The sequence below is a fragment of the Pholcus phalangioides genome, unplaced genomic scaffold (assembly GCF_987345545.1).
Source record: "Pholcus phalangioides strain wild (caught in Gottingen) unplaced genomic scaffold, Ppha-v1.0 ptg000007l_1, whole genome shotgun sequence".
In the NCBI taxonomy this organism is placed as follows: domain Eukaryota; kingdom Metazoa; phylum Arthropoda; class Arachnida; order Araneae; family Pholcidae; genus Pholcus; species Pholcus phalangioides.
In genome coordinates, this window is record NW_028301600.1 from 17,605,473 (window position 1) to 17,625,890 (window position 20,418).

Consider the following 20,418-nt stretch of genomic DNA (forward strand, 5'->3'; position numbering starts at 1 on the left):
TGCAGCGGGTGTGTTGTGATGAAATCGAAAGCTCCCTCTAGCGGTCAACCTCTGTACGTGCGAGCATACTTTCTAGGGTGAAAGTGTTTGTTCCGTTGTGTTCAATCACCCATTGAAGTTTGTCGCATTAATTTAGAAACACTCTGTACACATGCGATATACATGTTACTGGCAAAGCCCGAAGTACGATCGATTCGCAAATTGGCCGAGAGTTTTGGTAAAGGTCTGATTTTCAAAAATGATTCGGGCTTTGGTCGGCCGATTCGAGAAGTGGCCAGAGATCGCTGGCCAAATTCGATGTGCTGATGTAAGACGGTCTGTTGATTTATTTTTTTGCATCTCCAACGTGTGTTATATGGCATACATTTGAGAGGAAAACTATAAAAATAATAATATAGAGACACATATACCTTTTCTCTCAAATTGTGAAAAAAATTATTACCGCATCGTGACGGCGGTTTGATGGGTTGCCATAGCTAACGTGTACATAATTATCCCGAAAAAATACGGCTATTTTGCGATGACCCCGAATCATGTCTTTTGTTATCGGACTTTGGCCAGGGATCTCTTCGTGAACTAGCTGTCCAAAGCCCGATATTCGGACATTGCTGGGCCAATTTTCTACGGAATTTGACAATTCCGGGCTTTGGCAGTAACATACATATGCAGAAAGTTATTGCAACGGCCGTATTCACCAACACAGTTTAAACTACAATCGCAGGTTAAACGATTAGCGATCGACACGGATTGGTTAAAATCCTTAATTTAACCAATCCGTTTCGATCTTCAATCTGCGATTGCAGTTGAAACTGTGTTGGTGAATACGGCCGTAAGTAAGATAACTTTCAGGCAAAGAGTACTCGAATTCACCTTGAAGACACCTCGTTCTCGGACGTCAAAGGGGCTTTAAAAAAGAACTTCAAAGATTAGAAATTGTCACAGAAACGCCATCTTTTTTCCATAAGATCCTACTATACCCTAATATTTCCATAGCGTCTTCATAATACCTATATGGAGCGCTTCCCCCAATATGTTTTAGCCCTCGCAATATTCCCAATAACTCTACTACGTCGTTGGGATAGCCATACGGTGATCTGTAGAATTGAAGTTAAATGAAAGCGTTCGGAGTGATTTAGAAGTGAGTCATCTGCTCATTCCTTACCTCTCGCTCTCAACCGGAATCCATACAGTAGAATACATTTTATTAAAACATCCCAGCACTTGAAGAATCAAGTTAATGGAAATCGCTCCGATCTCATTTACACATCAAAAGATCAGTTCATCCATGTTTTATGTTATAGAGAACAGCCATGTATATAAAGAGCAATGGCGCGAGTTGTCTAAATGGGATGTTGCAAAAACTACAAAATCTCACTTTTTAATCGGAACTTGTCGTGAATGGATCTGCAATATACAGGGTGTTCTGTAAGTGCTAATTCGGTCTTCATCTCATCAACCGTTCCTCGTACAGGTATGGTTACGATTTAAAAAATACTCAAAATGTGTTCTTAAATCACCTTTTACCAGATTTGAGAGTGAAATTACAGTGCTTCACAAAATAAAAAAATATAATTTTATGCCCCCTCCCCCTCCAACTTTCAATTGGAAAGTTGTTGTCCTGAGCCAAACAAAAAAATTCCACGTTTCTAAGTGATATATTCGCTGAGATATTTAAATTAAAAAATCGGAAAAGTAGGGAAAGAACAGCATTAACTATAACGCTTCTTTCCCTCCTTTTTTGTGCTATTCTTCCCCAACCTTTCCCCGATTTTTGAATTCACATATTTCACAGAGTATTACAGCTAAGCATATGGAATTTTTTTTTTTTGTTGGTTTCAAATAAAACAGGGCAACAACTTTGTAAAATGAAGTTCGAGAATAGGGGGACAATATAAAAATTTAGATTATTTTTTATTTTTTGACACACTGTATTTTCACTCTGAAGACTGGTACAGGGTGATTTCTGAACGCATTTTGAGCATTTTGAAACTAACGATACCTCTACGACGAACGGTTGATGAGATAAATACCGAATTAGGACTTACACGAGTAAGTCCTAAGTTATACACTTCTGTATATTCTTATATTCTCTGAAAACTATTTTTTTCTCAGTTCGTGTTTGTAGCTATTTAAAGCACGTAACGTCTTAAAAATTCAATAACATCTTCCAGAAAAACCAAACACAAACCATCGTTTACGTTTAAGACGTAAGAAACTGCGCTTTCACGGTATATTAAAAGAAATCTGTTGCAAACAAGTTCATTCGAAAAAGAAAAATGTCTTCCCCTCCCGTTAGAAGTAATGGATCGTCACACCATTCATTCGGTGGTATAGTTTATAAAATCACGAACATTTCAACAAATATTTCAGTTATGTGAGATTTACTTTCTTCATTTTCCTCACATTTTGGTTCTGATACTCCTTATTTTCTGGATACCTACAAGGAAGGTGTATTGTGAGACTTCCTGTGATTCAAGTCACGAAATCAATACAGATTCCAACATTCATTCCAAGGTCGTTTTTCATGTTATCAGCCCACCTCAAGTCCATTTTATTGTACTCTGTTGCGAAAAATTAATTGATGGTGAAAATATTGAAATCTCTGAAGCACAGACTTGAGATATCACCAAAGAAAAATGTGCCGTTGGAAATTCACGCCAATATATCCAAGCTTTAGTTCTTTTTACTGTACAGAGTGTCCTGTAAGTGCTAATGCCATCTTTATCTCATCAGCCGTCCGTCTCGTTTCAATTTAAAAAATGCTGAAAAAGCGTTCACAAATTACCTTGTACCAGCTTTGAGAGTGAAAATACAGTCTGTAACTAAATGACTTCCAATTAAGAAGTTGTTGCCCGGTCTCTCCTGAGGCCAACAAAACAATTTCCAAGTTTTCAAGTACAATAGCCACTGAGATATTCGAATTTAAAAATCTGAGAAACGTTTGGAGAAGGACAGCATAAATGAGGGAAAGGAGCGTTGTGTCCGTTAGTTTTGGTTTTTGCTGTTCTTTCATAACTTTCCTCCGATTTTTTAATTCACAAACATGTTAGCGAATATTACACTTGGAAACATGCAATTTTTTTCTGTTGGCCTCAGGAGATACAGGACAACGACTTTCTAATTGAGTGTTATAGGAGAAGAAAGCCGTATAAAAATTTAGATTTCTCATTTTGTGACTCTCAAAACTGGTACAGGGTAATTTTTTAACGCCTTTTGAGCATTTTTTAAATTGGAATCATACCTCTACGAAAAGCCGCATTAGCACTTACAGGACACCCTGTTTAAAATTTACTGACTGTTAAGCCATCCATGCAAAGATGCTCTTATCAGATGCGAGGCCCGGTACATACAGTTTTATATGGCCTACTTTATTTTGTGAGGAGGGCAATTGGCATTTAAAGATTCGTGCATTATCACAGAACATACAGGAATAGGGCCTCAAGTGAAGAAGGGCCTCGGAGAAAATGAGATCTGATGAAATTTTCGAGAGTACGCATGTAAACTTGCCTGGTAGGGTCTCATAAAAATCAATTGATCCGGGGGCCCCACGATGTCTTAGGAACGGAAGTTTATGCTGAAAAATTTCTACTCAATGTAAATTAACACAAAAATTAATGAAAATTCAGAACTGAAGAAAATTTTAAATATTGATAAAAGAAATAAAAATTAGGGCCTAAAAAAAATGATCTGAGAACTAATGCAATTCACAATTAATGAAAGAAAAAATCTCAGATTTAATGAGAAAAATCCCAGACTTAATGAAATAAATATTTCCGGAAACAATAAAAGAGATAATTCCAGAACTAAATGAAAGAATTAATTCCAGAATTGATAAATAATTCGGAATATATGAAAAAAATAATTTGTAATATATATGGTTCGAGCGACTTCGATGGAAATATGCAAATGAGACGATAAGAACTTGCGCTCCTAATCAACAACCAGTTCACCGTTGTAAACCGTGCATGTGGACCTGCTGCACCCTGCCGTTGTTGGATTTGTGACTCGCTTGCAATGCATTATCCCCTGTGTTGGTTGGTCATGTGGAACACATACTGCTCTAATAAACGATTTGGAGGCGTTCTGTTCGTTATTTGCGTATTTTTTTCTTTGACTTGTGTACGTCAGCGCCACCTATTGGCTGTCATTTCAGTTATTTATTTTTTCCTGTCTAAAAAAAATCCCGTCACTTTTTTAGCGATGCTAACCCTGCAAACCGTTTTTTATTTCGGTTATTTTTCCAGTTTTTATGAATTTTTAAAGTTTCTACGGACTTTTTGCCCACCCTGTAATATAAATAAATCAGTAATTTTGATGAAAAAATAAAAAATAGGCTTATGGGGATAAGCCATAGAAAGTATAGACCAAAAAGGGCTCCACGAGTCAAAAAAGGCAAAGGACCGCTGCTGTAAAGAATTTGCGTTACATTTTAACTGATCAAGGGTATAGAAATGGCACGCAGTACACACACACACACACAAACAAACAAACATGATGTTATTGCAGTCATCGAACAAGCTTGCGGCAGACGATTACGGCGGGGTGCATGTGTGGTGTAGCAGTAGTAGGTAGGGCCTCCAAAAAATGGCTCGGGGATCCATGATGTTCTTAAGTCAGCCACCTCGTTGGGCAATTTGCCTGTTGTGGCGTTGTATTTGTATTTGTACAAGTTTTCCAGATATGACCAATTTTTTCGGTTATCCTTAAACTTTTTTTCCACCACTTTTTTTTTTCTCTTTCTTATATAAATTTCTGAGCAAATGTATCGTTCTCTTGGCAAACACGACTCATAGCAGAAATTGTGTCCTCAGAATATAAATGCACGACAATATTTCCTTCCGGAATAACCTTATAATCCAACGTGACTAAAAATTTTCAGTCTGAGAAAATATTGAATTTGTTTCCGATCTTAAAAGAGGGAAATAAGAGACCGAAATCAATTTCTTGAAGACCAAAACTACTGCGGAAACACGAAACGTCTGTTTGAAGTAACGTTTGCGTAGTTACTTCAAAGATATATAGATTTATTTGTGATGTCTCATGTGCCTCGGTTCAAAATTGCGTAACAACGAAATGCGCCACAAATGCACACACGCGCGCGTTACCTGTATTCCACTATAATTTTTAAAGCAAAATCTTGATTTTCGGATTCAATTTTTTTTTAATTTCATCCATATTTTATTTCTCTCTATGGCAAAATGATGTTTCATTTCTTACTACTTTGAACGTCTTTGTGAAGAAATTATTACATACATTATACCAATAAGAACACTACGTATATATCGGTAGTAGGTAGTCGGTCTGAAATTATTTCGGACCAATGGATGATGTTTGTACTACTACGATGGGAAAAACTGCATTGATATGAAATAATAATATTTTTCAACCTGTGGTCCGTGAATGCTCTGTAAGGGGTCCATTGCCATTCACTACCATTGCATGAATGACACATTTCGTGCTGTGAAATTGTAGTTTATTACTTCAATTTTTTATGATAGTAAGCAAATTATAGAAAACAATGCATTTTGGATCTCGGGGTGGGGGGGGGGGGGTGGTGGTGTCGAAATTTACATTCTTACGCTTATGGGGTCCACGGAACATTGATCCGCAACATCAAAAAAGTTGGGAAACATTGTGCTAGACCAGCGTTTCTCAACCTTTTTGAACCCAAGGACCATTAAAATGTCTGAAAGAATTCGTCACAGTAAGCGATCGGAATTTTTGGGTTTTTTTCGATGGAATATGGTCAATCGGTCATGGTGTGAATGCTTTTTTTTTCGTTAATTACATTTTCATTTGCTTTGATTTGCAGCAGCCCTTTGTTCGCTCACCCTTCAGTGATTTTAACAATAATTTGAATTTTTTGGCTATGTTTAGTGATATCCCGTACTTATATAGGATCGGAATTTTCTGCATTTTTTTTCTCGGTGATTACCATAAGTGAAGGTCTAAGTTTTATCTGAACCCAGACAGATATATATTACGAATATGAACTTAAAACTGGAATTAAAAAAAGGCTGTATTTGCTGACGTACCAAACTTCTTCGGCCGCAGTCACGCCCCCACCCCCCAATATCTCTTTTGCCAAAGGCCCCATCAAGTCAAAGTCGGGCCCTGATACTCAAATCAAAACGTGACGAGAAAGCCACACGTTGAATGTACTTAACTAACGATCGATTATTTATAATTTCAAGGAAATTAAACGAAATCAATGCCACCGTTTCAATATATTAATAAGCTATAGAGATTTAAGGTTAGAATGTCCTCGAAATAGATTATATCTCGAATGTAATTTCATTCTTTACGTTTATGGTTTCTAAGTTCCATGAAAAAAGAGCATAAGTTACAGCAGGAAAAAGTCACTCTCTCTCTCTCTCTCATGTGATATAATGTTTCATTCTTTCTATATTATATTTATGACAAATGATACATGCGAGAAAAACGAAATTATCGGTACGAGAAACAACTTCCTGATCCATTCCATCTCTTATAAATTGGTATCCTTTTGTAAAGGATTAATCTCGACAGAAAAAAATTGTCTCCAAAGAAAAAAATCTGAGAATTTTTCCATTATATTCTACAATGTCTTTTCGTCTTCATCGAAATGAAAAAGTTCCTTTTTTCACATTCTCGTATCGTTTTTTTTTTGGCGGAGGTACTTTAGCGATGGTCGAAAGGATGTCGCCACGTGCTGTCGCCATTTTATCACCCTTGAGACAAGAAAGAAAATGGCACAAAAAAGTAAAAATTGCTTTCTTCTCTTTTTCTCCTTCCGGGGAATATAATCTTATTTCTTATTCACAAATGATGAACACAAAATGGTGGCATTTTTTATCTTTTTTGAGAAAGCTTTTACGTTATTATTCTGGAATGTGTGTCCGAGAAGTTGTCATGTTGAAAGTTACGAGTGCGTTGAATACTACTGATAAAGATATCCCTCGCTTTATACGCGGTTTCGCTTTACGTGATTTTTAAAAGTTGATTTTAGGATTTCTAGCGTGTAAAATTCGGCTCGGAGTTTAACTTTAATCCCGGAAATAGATTTGCGAATTGAAGATATACTGGGTGAATCCGACATATTCTGTCAAATGAAAGGGAGTGATAGACAAGCCCAAGTGGATCATGAAACAACCTACCAACCCTATCCTATGTCGAACCGTTTCCGAGTTATGGTGGTGGAAAAAAAATGTGTCAGGTCTGAAAAAACCCGGATTCGTGAAGTTTCTGAGAGACCTACGCGCAAACTAAGCATATTTTGAAAGCGCAAAAAAAAGAAAAAAATCCTGTTCAAAATCGAATTGTCGCTAAAATATGTAATTTCCAATTCTGCAAACACCTTTCTAGCTACGATCGGTAAAATTTGAAAAAAAACTTTTCCATTTCACCAACTTTCGAAAGAGCCTAGAATAAACCAAATTTGTCATCTAGTTCAGGAGAAATTTAGTCGTTTGTTTGCAATACATCACTGAAATCCGCGTTCGTTGAAGTAATTTTAGTAGGTTTTGGCAACAATTCGATTTTTCCCTTCACCGATCTCTCAGCGCTTGTAGCTGGCCATTAAATACGGATATCCTGTAGATAGAGGTAGTGAAATCTTGTAGAATTTTTTGTGCAAAATCAAATTGTCGCCGAAATCTGTAACCGCCAATTCCGAATTCTCGTGGAATATCTACTTCGACAAAAGCTGATTTCAGTGATGTATATATACATACTTATATGTATATATAGCAAACAAAAGACTGCATTTCTCCTGAACCAGAAAACCGATATGGTTTATTGTAAGTTCTTTTGAAAGCTGGTAAAATGGACAGGTTTTTGAAAAATTTGACCGATTGTAGGTAGAAGGGTGTTTGTGGAATTGGCAATTAAAAATGTTGGCGACAATTCGATTTTGAACTTCGTCAATCCTTCAGTGCCTGTGTAGGTCGTCATTAAATCCAGATATTTCAAAGAAATTGATGTCACCTTATAACATTTTTCTGTTCTTTCCAAATGCGTGCTTCGTTTGTGTGTAAGTCTTTTAGAAACTTCCCAAATTCGGGTTTTTCAGATTTGACGCATTTTTTTTCCATAATCGATTATCCACCATAACTCAAAAACGGTTTGAGATAAGACAGAGTTAGTGGGGTGTTTCATGGCTCGTCCATCGCCCCCTTTCGTTTGGTAAAATAGGTTGGGTTCACCCTGTATATATTATATTCTTATATTTCACTTGAATTACCTTCAATATATTTTTAAGTTCCTTACCAGTTTTTGTTCTTTCGATGGTGTCATATAGCAAAGGTTGATCCTGCGTACGCACCTGACTAAGAGGTGGCTAGGCCCTCTTTCATTTTGCGTGAGGCAATGATACTGTTGAGACGGCAGTAGCATAGGCGGAGATAGACTTAAAAGTCTGGGGAGGGGAAGTCGTGGGCGGGGGCATCATGATGATGTCAATTCATATATACGTAAATACATTAGATCAGTCGGTTTTACCTTTGACGCTGTGGGGGGGGGGGCACCGTATCTCCGCCCATGGGCAGTAGGGACACACTTTATTTTGGATAAATGGAGACTCATCATCAAGGATTCTGCTGAACAGCCTTATAACCATCAAGGGTTCCGCGAGAAACTCTACATTGGAAACCCCTGCTCTAGAGTAGTTCTCCAAAAGTAGCTCGTGGACCTCCGAGTTCCAGGAGGTCTACAAAAGTTTGATGAGGGGTCCGCAGGATGAGTTTCAGACCCAATCAGAAATTTGAATGAAAATATCGCCGGTCTCCGGTTCACTCAGTAATAAGTTGAGGGTTCCTCAGTTTCTACACATAATGGCTATAAATTCCGGGAATGAAAATGTCGTTTATAAATCACCCTGTCTAAGTACAGTGTAACCACGGAAAGATGGCCTTTGACCTTGTATGACCTTCATGACGAAAAGTGAGGTCTTCAGAAGGGATAAATGCGGGGAAAAACTCCAGCAAAACCACTCTGGAGGATTTTTACTTCCCCCCCCCCCGCCCATTTAACCCTACTGAAAAATGAACCATCTCTTTTCGTCATGAACGAGTGATCGAGTGAGTGACCAAGTATATGACTGACTGTGCGAATGACCAAGTGATTGGGAGAGTGACCGTATGAGTGAGTGAGTTTGTAACCGTAAGAATGACTATATAAGTGTGGGTGAGTGAACGTATGAGTGACCACACTTTCACTTACTTGGTCTCTCATACGGTCACGTACTCTCACTCACTCATGTGGCCACCCACCCATTCACTTGTTTACTCATACGGTCACACACCCACTCATCTGGTCACACCCCATTCGTCTGGTCACACACCCACTCATCTGGTCACACACCCACTCATCTGGTCACACCCCATTCGCCTGGTCACACACCCACTCATCTGGTCACACCCCCATTCGTCTGGTCACACCCCATTCGCCTGGTCACACACCCACTCATCTGGTCACACCCCCATTCGTCTGGTCACACACACACTCATTTGGTCACTCACACACTCACTTGTCCACTCATAGTCACGCACAAACTCATCGGTTACTCACTTATCCACTCATACGATCACTCATGCATTCACTTGGTCGCTCATACGATTACTCACTTGATCACTCATACGATTACTCACTTGATCACTCATGCATTAATTTAGTCACTTATGCATTCACTTGGTCACTCATCCACTTACTTGGTCACTCATATGGTCACTCAGCCACTCACTCATACAGTCACTTACTTGGTAACTCACCCACTCACACGGTTAGGGCAGGCGAAATGGCCCTGTCGAAACATCCGGGACAAATGTCGAAGGCGAAATTTCCGGGAACCGTAAGAACGAATTCAAAAATTTTCAACGGCGTATCATTACTATTTTAAGATGTTTAAAACTCAACAAACGACATAACTCCCATACATGTGTAAAGCAGTTAGGAAGCGAAGATTAAATGTTGTGTTCATTCCCCCTCATCGATAACTACGTTTTCCAGGTCATGAAACCATCAAAGATCCAGGTCATCAAGGGGGTAATAAATAGGCTATAAAGAATTCTCGTCTCTCAAAACTACGTCAGCGTTTCTCGGAGAGGAATAAACTTCATTACACTGTCGACATAGGACAGCCTTTCATGACAAATTCCATTCGGTATCGTAATAATCTCTTCCGTCTGTATTCAACTGACCGCTAACACTTCATGAAAGCTGTTGTGACACCTCTGGTGTGAAGCGCACATATTCTAAGCACTTCTATTCGAACATTCATAGAGTTGGATAAATTTGTTGGCTAGTTTGTGTCGTCGGAAAATCATTGAAACGATTTTGAGCAATGCCGTGTTTATCTATACATATAAAATAGCATGTCCTGACTGACTGATTCACTGATTCATCATCGCCGAGACGAAACTATAAACATGAAATTTGGTCGGTGGGTTTACTTCATAACGTAAAGACTCACTAAGAAGGGGTTTTTCGAAATTCGACCCCTAACAGGGTCACTGGGGGGGGGGGGGATTCAAAGGCTACGTAGAGAAATCACACCGAGCTGAAACCGCTGAAGCTACAAATATGAATGACATTCGGTAAGTAGTTCAATTTGATGATGAAAAGACTCACTAATGAAGAGTTTTTCAAAATCCCCCCTCTAAAAGGGGTGAAGTGAAAAATATGAAATTTAGTGAGTATTTTTATCTTGTAATGTAGACTCACACATATTTCTCTGACGGATTTGCTGGAATAAGTGTCATCAACCATTCGAGGGTGCAGGGTATTGTAATGTGGCAGGCCTTCTCATGGTGCAACCTGGTAATGCAAATTCTATTACAGGTCATTATACCGCTTGATTTTTTGGCGCAACATAACCTTGATATGGTCCTTGCACCAATACACAGCAAACTCCAATCCAATCCAAAAGTGCATATGCATCCTCGAATGGTTGATAGCACATATCGCAGTGAAACCGTCGGTAAAATATATTTGTTTTAGGTGAAGTGCTGTTGTGTACTCTCTAAAAACACCATCTACCACCTTCGCTATAGCGATTGAGACCGCATATTCTATGATCAAAATGCTTGTTTAGGTGTCTTATGTCATCTCTTAAAGTTTGTTCTATAAATTTAGAATCACCCTGTATGCAGACAAAATACATTTATCATCTGTTATATGAATAGGCTATGTTGGGAATATGTATACAAAGGTTAGCGAGAAATAAGTTTCCCTCTTCATAGAGCTCTGGAGTGTGTTCCAGCTCCAAATGAGACAAAGTTTGTGCTGAAGATAATTTAAATGATGCGCTTATCATTTATTAAATAAATAAAAAAATAAAAAACGCACCCTGAAGAGGGAAACCTATTTCTCGCTTTAAAAAACCCCCCTCCTACATCACCATTTTACCTTGCTATTTTCTTACAAACGATTTTTAAATATGATTTTTCTCTCAAACTATCCAAATAATGGCCAAAATCTCTGCTTGTTACGATAATTTTGTGAAAATAAGGGAAACGAATGAAGCAATATTTTACATGATTAGCGTTATCAAGTTCGACATTTTTTTGACATGAACAACTTCTACTAGATCATTAAAATAAATCATTAGACAAGTCGTACTCGCAAAAACTTTCAACATTCGAGTATACAGTGGAACTTCGGTTAACGAGTAATTCCCATAACGAGCAAATATTTTGAACAAATTTTGACTCGCTTAACGAGTGATTATTCGCATTTACCAGCAAAAAATTTGCGCTTTGTTTATTTAGTTTCCGGTTATCACCACTGAGCCAATGGTCCGATGGTTTTCACTTTCACCCGCACACGTACTGTGGAATTGTGGGTAATATTCCCCCGTAAGTTGTCTCCCATCAGCGTGCCTCACTCGAAAAATCACCACGCGTGCATAGACATAAAATTAACTATATTAATTTAGGTTATATTATATCTATGCACACGCGCGAGCTTGACTGTTTACGACACGAAACTAAAATAATATCGTAATCACTTGTATGTGCGCTCAAAGCTTTTTTTTTTTTATTCCGCGTTCAAGTGTAGTGGTGATTCTGTTGTTTTAGTACCTGTGTTCCAACGATGGCCTCCATGACAAAGAAGGTTGAGAAGAAAAGCCGTAGAAAGATAATTACTCTGGAACTTAAGAAGGGAATCATCGGAAAGCATGAGCAAGGTATGGGAGTCGCGACATCGCAAGATCCTATAAGAAGTTTACATCCCCGCTTTGCACAATAGAAATAAAGAAGAAATAAGAGAGCTAAAAAAGTACAGCAAAAGGTGTTTCGAGAATATCGAGAATACCAAAGCAACGGCCGCATGTGCTGGAGGAAGTAGAAAAGTTGATGCTCGTGTAGATCAATGAAAAGCAACTAGCTGGTGATACTGTGACTGAGAACATTATCGGTGAGAAGGCGGAGACTTTGTATGCCGATCTCGTGAGCAAACTACCAGGCTTGTCATTAGAAAACAAATAAGTCTTTCAGGTGAGCAGGGCATAGCGGAGATAGACTTGAAAGTCTGGGGGGGGGGGCGCGGTCATTATTGCTGGGGGGGGGGCACGATGATGATGATGAGTCAATTCATATATACACATATACATTAGATCAGTCGACTCCACCTTTGACGCCCATACCTACCCCGTATCTCCGCCCATGAGCAGGGGAATGGTTTAAAAACTTTAAGAAAAGAAGTGGCATCCATAATATTAAAGTGAAGCCCCTGCTCGTACTGAGAATCCATGAGCTTTCAACAAATGCAAGGTGCAAAAGAGCCAGTTAAACGTTATATGGAGATTAAACAGCAAGGCTTGGGGTCACTCTTAACGCGTCTCTTGTTTATTGAGTGCATCAACGAGGTCTTCGGTCCTTCAGTAAAAAAATACCTTTCGGAAAAGAATCTGCCACTTAAAGTCAAGCTGGTTATGGATAATGCTCATCCTACTAGCTTTAACGTGAACTTACTGGGGGAATTCCAGTTCATTGAGATCAAGTTTCTTCCTCCCACAACACGACTCCATTATTCCAACCGATGGAGACCAATATGTGATTTCCAACTTCAAAAAGCTTTACACGTAAGAACTATTTCAGCGATGCTTCAAGGTGACCGAGGGAACAAACCTTACCCTCCGAGAGTTTTTGAAAAAACATTTCAACATCGTGCACTACCTCAAAATCCTCAATATAGCCTGGGTTGGGGTCACCAAGAGAACCCTAAATTCTGCTTGGAAAAAACTGAACTGATTGCGTTATTGAACGAGGCTTTGAAGGGCTAGCTCATGAACAAGAGATACCAGTTGTCGAAGAGATTGTGTCCTTGGGACAGACCATGGACCGGAGGTTAATGAGAACGACATTCAAGAACTAGTGGAGGAACATGGCCAGGAGTTAACAACAGACGAACTGATGGATTTCCATTGTACGCAACAGCAAGAGCTTATAGACGGGATATCGTCAGAGGAAGAGAAAAATGAGGAGTCCCTCACTTCAAATGAGATTAGAGAGATGTGTAAGATGTGTGGGAATCTGTGCGAAATTTCTCTCGTAAAAAAGAACTGCCCAAATAAAGACGTAGCAATCAACCTGGCTAACGATAATGCTATTTCCCATTTCCGAGGAATCCTAAAAAAAGAGGCAAAAGCGAGTGTCTTTGGATAGGTTCTTTTTCAAAGTCCCACAAAAAGAATAAGTTTGCAAACAACAGAGTCCGTAAATCGTCCCAAACGATTATCCTTCTTCGCTCGTTGTTTAGAATAAGTAAATTTGTAAGCATTATCGTATTTGTATGTTTATTTATGGTGTTATTTTATTATTTTACTATAAGATTATTTTATTGTATTATTTACTATACTGTTATTGCGTTGTGTTGTTTATTAAATGCCTTTTTTATGAGTTATTTTAATATGAATGAATAATTGTGGAACGAATCATCCTAGTTTACATTATTTCCTATGGGGAAGTTTGATTCGAATAACGAGAATGTTCACGGAACGAATTAAGCTCGTTAACCGAAGTTCCATTGTACTGAGTTGTGTGAAAATACTTGAATTATACTCCATTCTACAGTATTGTCTATGAGGGAACATATAAAATGTTTCAAACCCCCAAAGCGATTTGGCGAATTTAAACTATCGCAAATAATGGCTGTATTCCGTATACACTATTTGAATGTTTGAATGAGTTGAGCATCTTGATTGGCTAGACGCTAGATGCGATAAAATGGTATATACGTTGCTTTGAATCGAGAACCTTTGCTCATTCACGATAGGATAAGAGCTGAAAGCAAGTATAGAGGTTGCATGAGAACGTTCTTTCAACAAATTACACATTCTGTTTTCTTTAATCATAGTATGAAGTATGAGGTCATTAGGGAGTTTGCAGCAATCAGCTTTGGAAAACGAAGAAAAATCACGTCACTCGAGCAAACCTTTAGAGGTTCGTAAGAACAGCGTAAAGTGCTCTTGAAGTTAATGCTAATTCTTATTCTGGATAATGCTACGAGCATTTTTGTCTCGCAACGATCTTAAGAAAACAACGAAAAGTTAATTGCAATTCCGAAAACGTTTGATTAAACAGTTTTAAATTACCATGTCTTGATAACAAGAAGTATAATGTAAGGAAGGATCGAGTCTATGGGGATTTCATATTAGTGTAAGTATTTAACATATCTGTACGTCTTTTTCAATTCGTAAGAAAAAATCAGAGGAAACAGAAGATCCTAAAACAAAGCCTCTTCGTATATTCCATACTGATTTTACTCTTTGATACTGCAAAGATACATCTCTAAAATTAAAGTAAAATTTGATGCAAATAAAAGGACGAGGAATGCACAAAATTTTAAGTCACGAATGAAAATTTTCATTAATATATGACGTCTATTATCCACAAATCTGCAGAAGTTGCGAAGAGTGAAGAATGGCATTCCTCGCAATCGGTGCCATATAGAATGTAGAATTAAAATATGCATCGTCGTATACCTTATGTTGAAAAAAAAAAGAATATGCAGGGTCTCGGACAGTACCAGAGTTAATTTCGTGAAAACATCAATCTTGTATAGCAAATTGAAATTCAATTAAAATTTCCGTACTATAAAATGCTGTGACGAGGAGCTTAGCTTATGTTTTGATACGTCAGAATGTTTGATTTCAGCTTATGTTTTGATACGTCAGAAACAGAAAAAAAATTGTAATTCACATCATCCATACTTGACTAAGGCTCTCCAGATGCCAGCTGAATTGTCCGCACAGGGTGATTTCTCAAAACCCTTGGCTACGAATTTCTGGTGAACCATTCGTATCTGGGTTTTAAGGAATCACCCTGTGTGCTCTCGGACAACTCAGCCGGCATCTGGAGAGCCTTAGTCAATTAGAAAAAGTATCCAAATAACGTGTAGATTTCAGATACGTCATTAATATTGCAAGGAATTTTGTATGGTTATTATAATTAAAAAAAATTAACTTTTTATTTGGTCGCCCTGTCCCAAAAAACCCAGTTAGAAAGTTTTTGCCGTCTCTCCCGAGGTTAAAAAAATTTCATGTTTCTATGTGCAATATTCGTTGAGATATTTGAATTCTAAACTATGTACTGAAATGGTTGGGAAGGAGCAACATAAAATGATTTGGATACTTTTACAATTGGAAGTATGCTTCTAGGATCAACGGTTCACCAGTAATTTGCAGCCAAGGGACTTAAGACATCCCCCTGTGTATTCGCGACAGCGTAGCGCGTTGGTTCTGCTTTCAAGTCCCTGCGTTTTCGGTTTCATTTTGTGCTACATGTATTCGTGTTCGACTTTTGCAATTATTCCGGTTGTACTTTGTCCTCATATATCGTGACGTTTTAAGAAAATCGTTGCCAGAATGTTGATTTCCAGAATGTTTATCCGAGTTATTGAAGTTGCCACTCATTTGGAAGCGAGTGCCTCTCCACACTCGGCATCGATTTTGAAGAAACGTTTTCAAGTCAAAAATTCTCCGCACATTCGGGAGTTTTAAAACATTTTAATTTTATTTAAAAATCAATTTGGTGTAAAGCCACCTTTTGTGTATGCTGCCTGTACGATTTTCATTTTTAAGGGAATACTTTCAATCAGTTTTTGATAATACTACACCGGTATTTTCAAGCCATTCCTCGTCCAGCACGGAAGATAGTTGTGACAGAGAAGTTGGACATCTTGGTAAGGATAACAAATAGGAATTGCTGTTCATCGAAGTTGGGAACCGCAGAAAACCAACTTCAGCCGACCACCACTGCGGCGCAGGGCCGTCATTTCAACTTTTTTCGGATGGGGGGGGGGGGCAAAGAACATGTACTCAATGTATGTATGTATATATATATATATATATACACACCATTTTTAGTGTATTTTCAAAAGTTAAACCCCCCCCCCCCAAATGTGCACTGCGGCGACGGTGGGTTATGAACCCGGATCCTCGCGATGCGAGTCCGTCACTATGACCACTCGACCACCTCAGCGGCTTCATTTATGTACTAAAGCACTCTCATTTCTTTTATATTAGGCAGATGGGTTTTTGGAGCAGCTCTTTGCCAAATTCAAGCGTATGTGGAGGCAATGTTACGACACGCATTTGCATGGTATTTGTGTCTTTTAAGCATCGAAAGGTAAGTGAAAATTTCACTCTATAATTTATAATTTGACTCATTCCTTAACCGCCTGCACCTACAGGCTTTTGGCATCAAACTTCTCTAGTGGAAGTATCTGCGATAAATCTGGTAGCCTTGTTCACGCACGTTAAAAAAAAGGAAGAAGAAGGGGAATAAATGAATAAAAGAATAAATGAAAAAAAAAATATATGTATAGTACAAATATTAGCTCTGAGAAAGAGGGGGGGGGGAAATCCCTAAACAGGAGTATAGAAAGAACGAAGAGGGAAAAAAAACTCCAGTGCATAGGGTTACAATGAAGTTCCGCGATAATGGGGCAAGAGGTAAAGAAAACACAGAGAACTGGAATGAATTTCTTCCAATTGCGTTTTATGAGTTATTTTGCCCGTGAAAGGGGTTAATGGTAGAAATCTCAATGAACATTTTACATTAAAAACAGCTCAAAATAAACCAATTCAACAAAAGTACAAATTTTATCGTTTTTTGGACAAACAAAAAATATTTTTAAAATTTTCCAAATCGAAAAATTGCTTATCGTAGAGCCAGAATGTTCTCCAAATAATTTTAAATGCGTTAAAAATTATCTCTTTACACTATAGGTCGGCGAAAAGCGATTTTCTCTTCTTTAAACAAGTAAAGATTCCGAAAGTGCTTTCACGCTTAAGAAGCCGTAAAATTCACGCCTCAATATACATAATAAAGCCAATGGATTTTTTACACAACGTCACTCGTATTCACAATAACTCATTCAATGAAATTTCATTTTGAGAGAATTCCTCGTTTCTTAATTTTTTGTCCCCTATTCCATTCAAATTACCTCGTGTTAATGAGTTGTACTTTGAAGATTCCTTTAAAGAAAGTATCACGAATACGGTTTAGACAACTATTCAATTAAAATTTAACTAGTGCAGAAAAATTCCCCCGTTGAATATCCTCGGATGGCTTTCATGAATTAAATTAAATTTATTACTTACGACCAATTTGAAGGGGGGAAAAAAAACATTTTGCATACATATCGGTAAGGTAAATGATAGCTGGAGGTGCATTTTGTTCGAGATTTAATTTTTAATAAGATGTGTATCGGTGTGTGAAATGAGTTATTTTCTGGAGCATCGATAGTCCACGAAATGTATGATGTAACAATAAATTCGCTATAGCAATCGAAACATTTTGAATTATTCATCAGTTTCTCAAGTGGAAATCTTTGTTTCTGAAGCCAAGACAACGAGCAAATATTCCTTTTTTTTTAAGAGAAGAGTCAATAATTTTACAAAAAATTCAGATATATATACATTCTTGTTCATTTCTTACATGTGATGATCGAAGTATCAAGAAGAGTCTTCTGTGATAAGAAAAAGACGCATAAATAATACGTCGACAAAAGAATGGCAGTAAATAAAAGAAGTATTATTTATAATAAAATACTAGAATGGATTTCTTGAGAAATCATGGTTTTCAATTCGTTTCTCGATACTTCGATAAAGTTTTTGGTTTTTAATACGTGTCACCAAAGTCACGTCTGCCATCTGTCAATAAGAAAAGGCATCTCTCGAGTAGGGTTACTAGATTCTCAACTTGTGAGGGACGCAACTGGAAACGAAAATTTATTCGGTCGCTTGGATCCAGTATCCATCCCCGTGATTTAGAGCTGAAAAGGAGCAACCCAGTGCCCTTTCTGGTCTAGCTCCCGGGGCAAAAGACCCCTCTGCCCTCCCCTAGTTGCGGCCTTGGAAGTACGGAGCATATTCTGTGGACGCAAAAGCAGAGCATCCAGCCAAGCATCACCAATTGGCTCCAATATTAGTTGAAATTATACATTCTAAAACAGAGCAAAATCACGCAAAGTAAAAGTCACCAATTTAGAACTACAAACGGCCAGTTTAGGGACCATTAACTTTACAGTCCCTAGTGTTTTGCTTTGAGTGAAAAGTTACAATGCTATAATTTATATAAAAATTGTAAAAACTTTTTCATTCGAAATCTATTACCTCTTAACGATCACAGACGAGATATCTCGTCCAAACACGCATGGAGGAAATTCATTCCAGCTATCCCATTGTTTTTTTACCTCTTTTCTCAGAAGCCTTATTGTAACCCTATGAGTGGAAGTTGTTTTTCCCCTCATCATTCTTTCTATACTTCTGTTTAGTAGTTTCACCCTCCCCCCCTCCATATAATATAGCTTCCAACTATGTATTTATAAGAGAGAGGATAAAGGAAACAAATAGGGCAGGGTGAGAAGGAGAACGTGAGGGTGAAAGTGAAATTTACTGCCACTAATCTTCTTTTCCCCTTACATTTCTAACATGTGAACATGGAAACCCTTTTATCACCGATACTTCAAATACAGATCATTCAAAGTTGCTGCCAAAAGCCTGTACGTGATGTTATAGAAAAATATGAATTTTTCTCTTATTCTATAAGAGCATGGTAGAGATGCAGATAAGGCAATATGAATTGTTCGTACTAAATACAGAAGTTTGGTAACCCTATCTGTGAGGAAAGTGATATGATTCATTCGAAAATGTTAATAGAAACATTGAAAAGGTTATTAAATACGGGTAACTGATACCTTGCCACAGGCAATTCTCATCAAAAAAGTTGCCAAATGTAGGCGAAGTTGCCAATGATCGCTAAAATTACTAAAATATTGCAGGTGACGGTAAATATACTTTATATGTTGCGGTAAACATGAGAAATGCAGTTATTATGTATACTCACCAAGGATTTTGGTAAGTTTGATAAATTTCCCTCAATTAATCACTTTTACCGGCGATTATGCATAATACCTAAGCGTCGCGTCGTTGATAAACACAATAAATCGTACTATATGGAAACTATTCATCACATATACTAGACTCATTTGAAATTTTTTTCATATTTATCAAATTGACAAACTACACTTGGGTATTATGCACAATATAAATACAAATACAACGCCACAACAGGCAAAATGCCCAACGAGGTGGCAATCATAGATAAAAGCGATAAATTTCAAGTATTTATCCAATTTACCAACGATACTTGGTATTATACATATTCGCCGCTAAGAGTGATAATGTTTTCAGTATTTATCAAATTTAAGAACGACGCTTGGGTATTATGCATATTCGCCGGAAAAGAAATAAATTTATTTAACTAATCAAGACTAATGGTAAGTATGCGTAATATCACATTTACGGAAACATATATAAACAGGGTGTCCTGTAAGTGCTAATGCTGCTCAGCAACCGTCCGTCGTAGAGATATGATTAAAATTTAACAAAATTCTCAAAAGGCGTTCAAAAATTACCTTGTACCAGTTTTGAGAGTGAAAATACACTGTGTCACAAAATAGAAAAAAAATCTAAATTTTTATACAGTCTCCTTGTTCTCCAACTTCCAATTAGAAAGTTGTTGCCCTGAATCTTCTGAGGTCACGGAAAAAATTACATGATTGTAAGTGCAATATTCGATAAGACATTTGAACTCAAAAATCGGAGAAAACTTATGACAGAACAGCAAAAACTAACGGACAATGCTCCTTTTCCTCATTAATGAAGAACTTTTCTAACTTTCTTCAATTTCTGAATTAGAATATCTCAGCGAATACTGCACTTAGAAACTTGGATTTTTTTTTGGCCTTAGAAGAGACAGGACAACAACTTTCTAATTAGAAGTTAGAGGACGGGGGGGGGGGACCGAATAAAAATGTAAGGCGATAAATTTCGAGTATTTATCAACTTTACCAACGACACTTGGTTATTATGCATAATCGCCGATAAAATTTATAATGTTTTCAGTATTTGTCAAAGTTACCAGAGACGCT

General features: G+C 37.7%; 1 protein-coding gene across 1 annotated transcript in view; it reads left to right on the forward strand.

Annotated features, from left to right (window-relative positions):
- LOC149085006 (uncharacterized) overlaps positions 1 to 20,418 on the forward strand; it is a 70,426-nt gene that overhangs the window by 38,358 nt on the left and 11,650 nt on the right. The window contains exon 2 of the mRNA XM_089232759.1: positions 16,505 to 16,607. Within this exon, the coding sequence (XP_089088885.1) occupies positions 16,505 to 16,607 (103 nt within the window). The remainder of the gene's footprint in view (positions 1 to 16,504; positions 16,608 to 20,418) is intronic.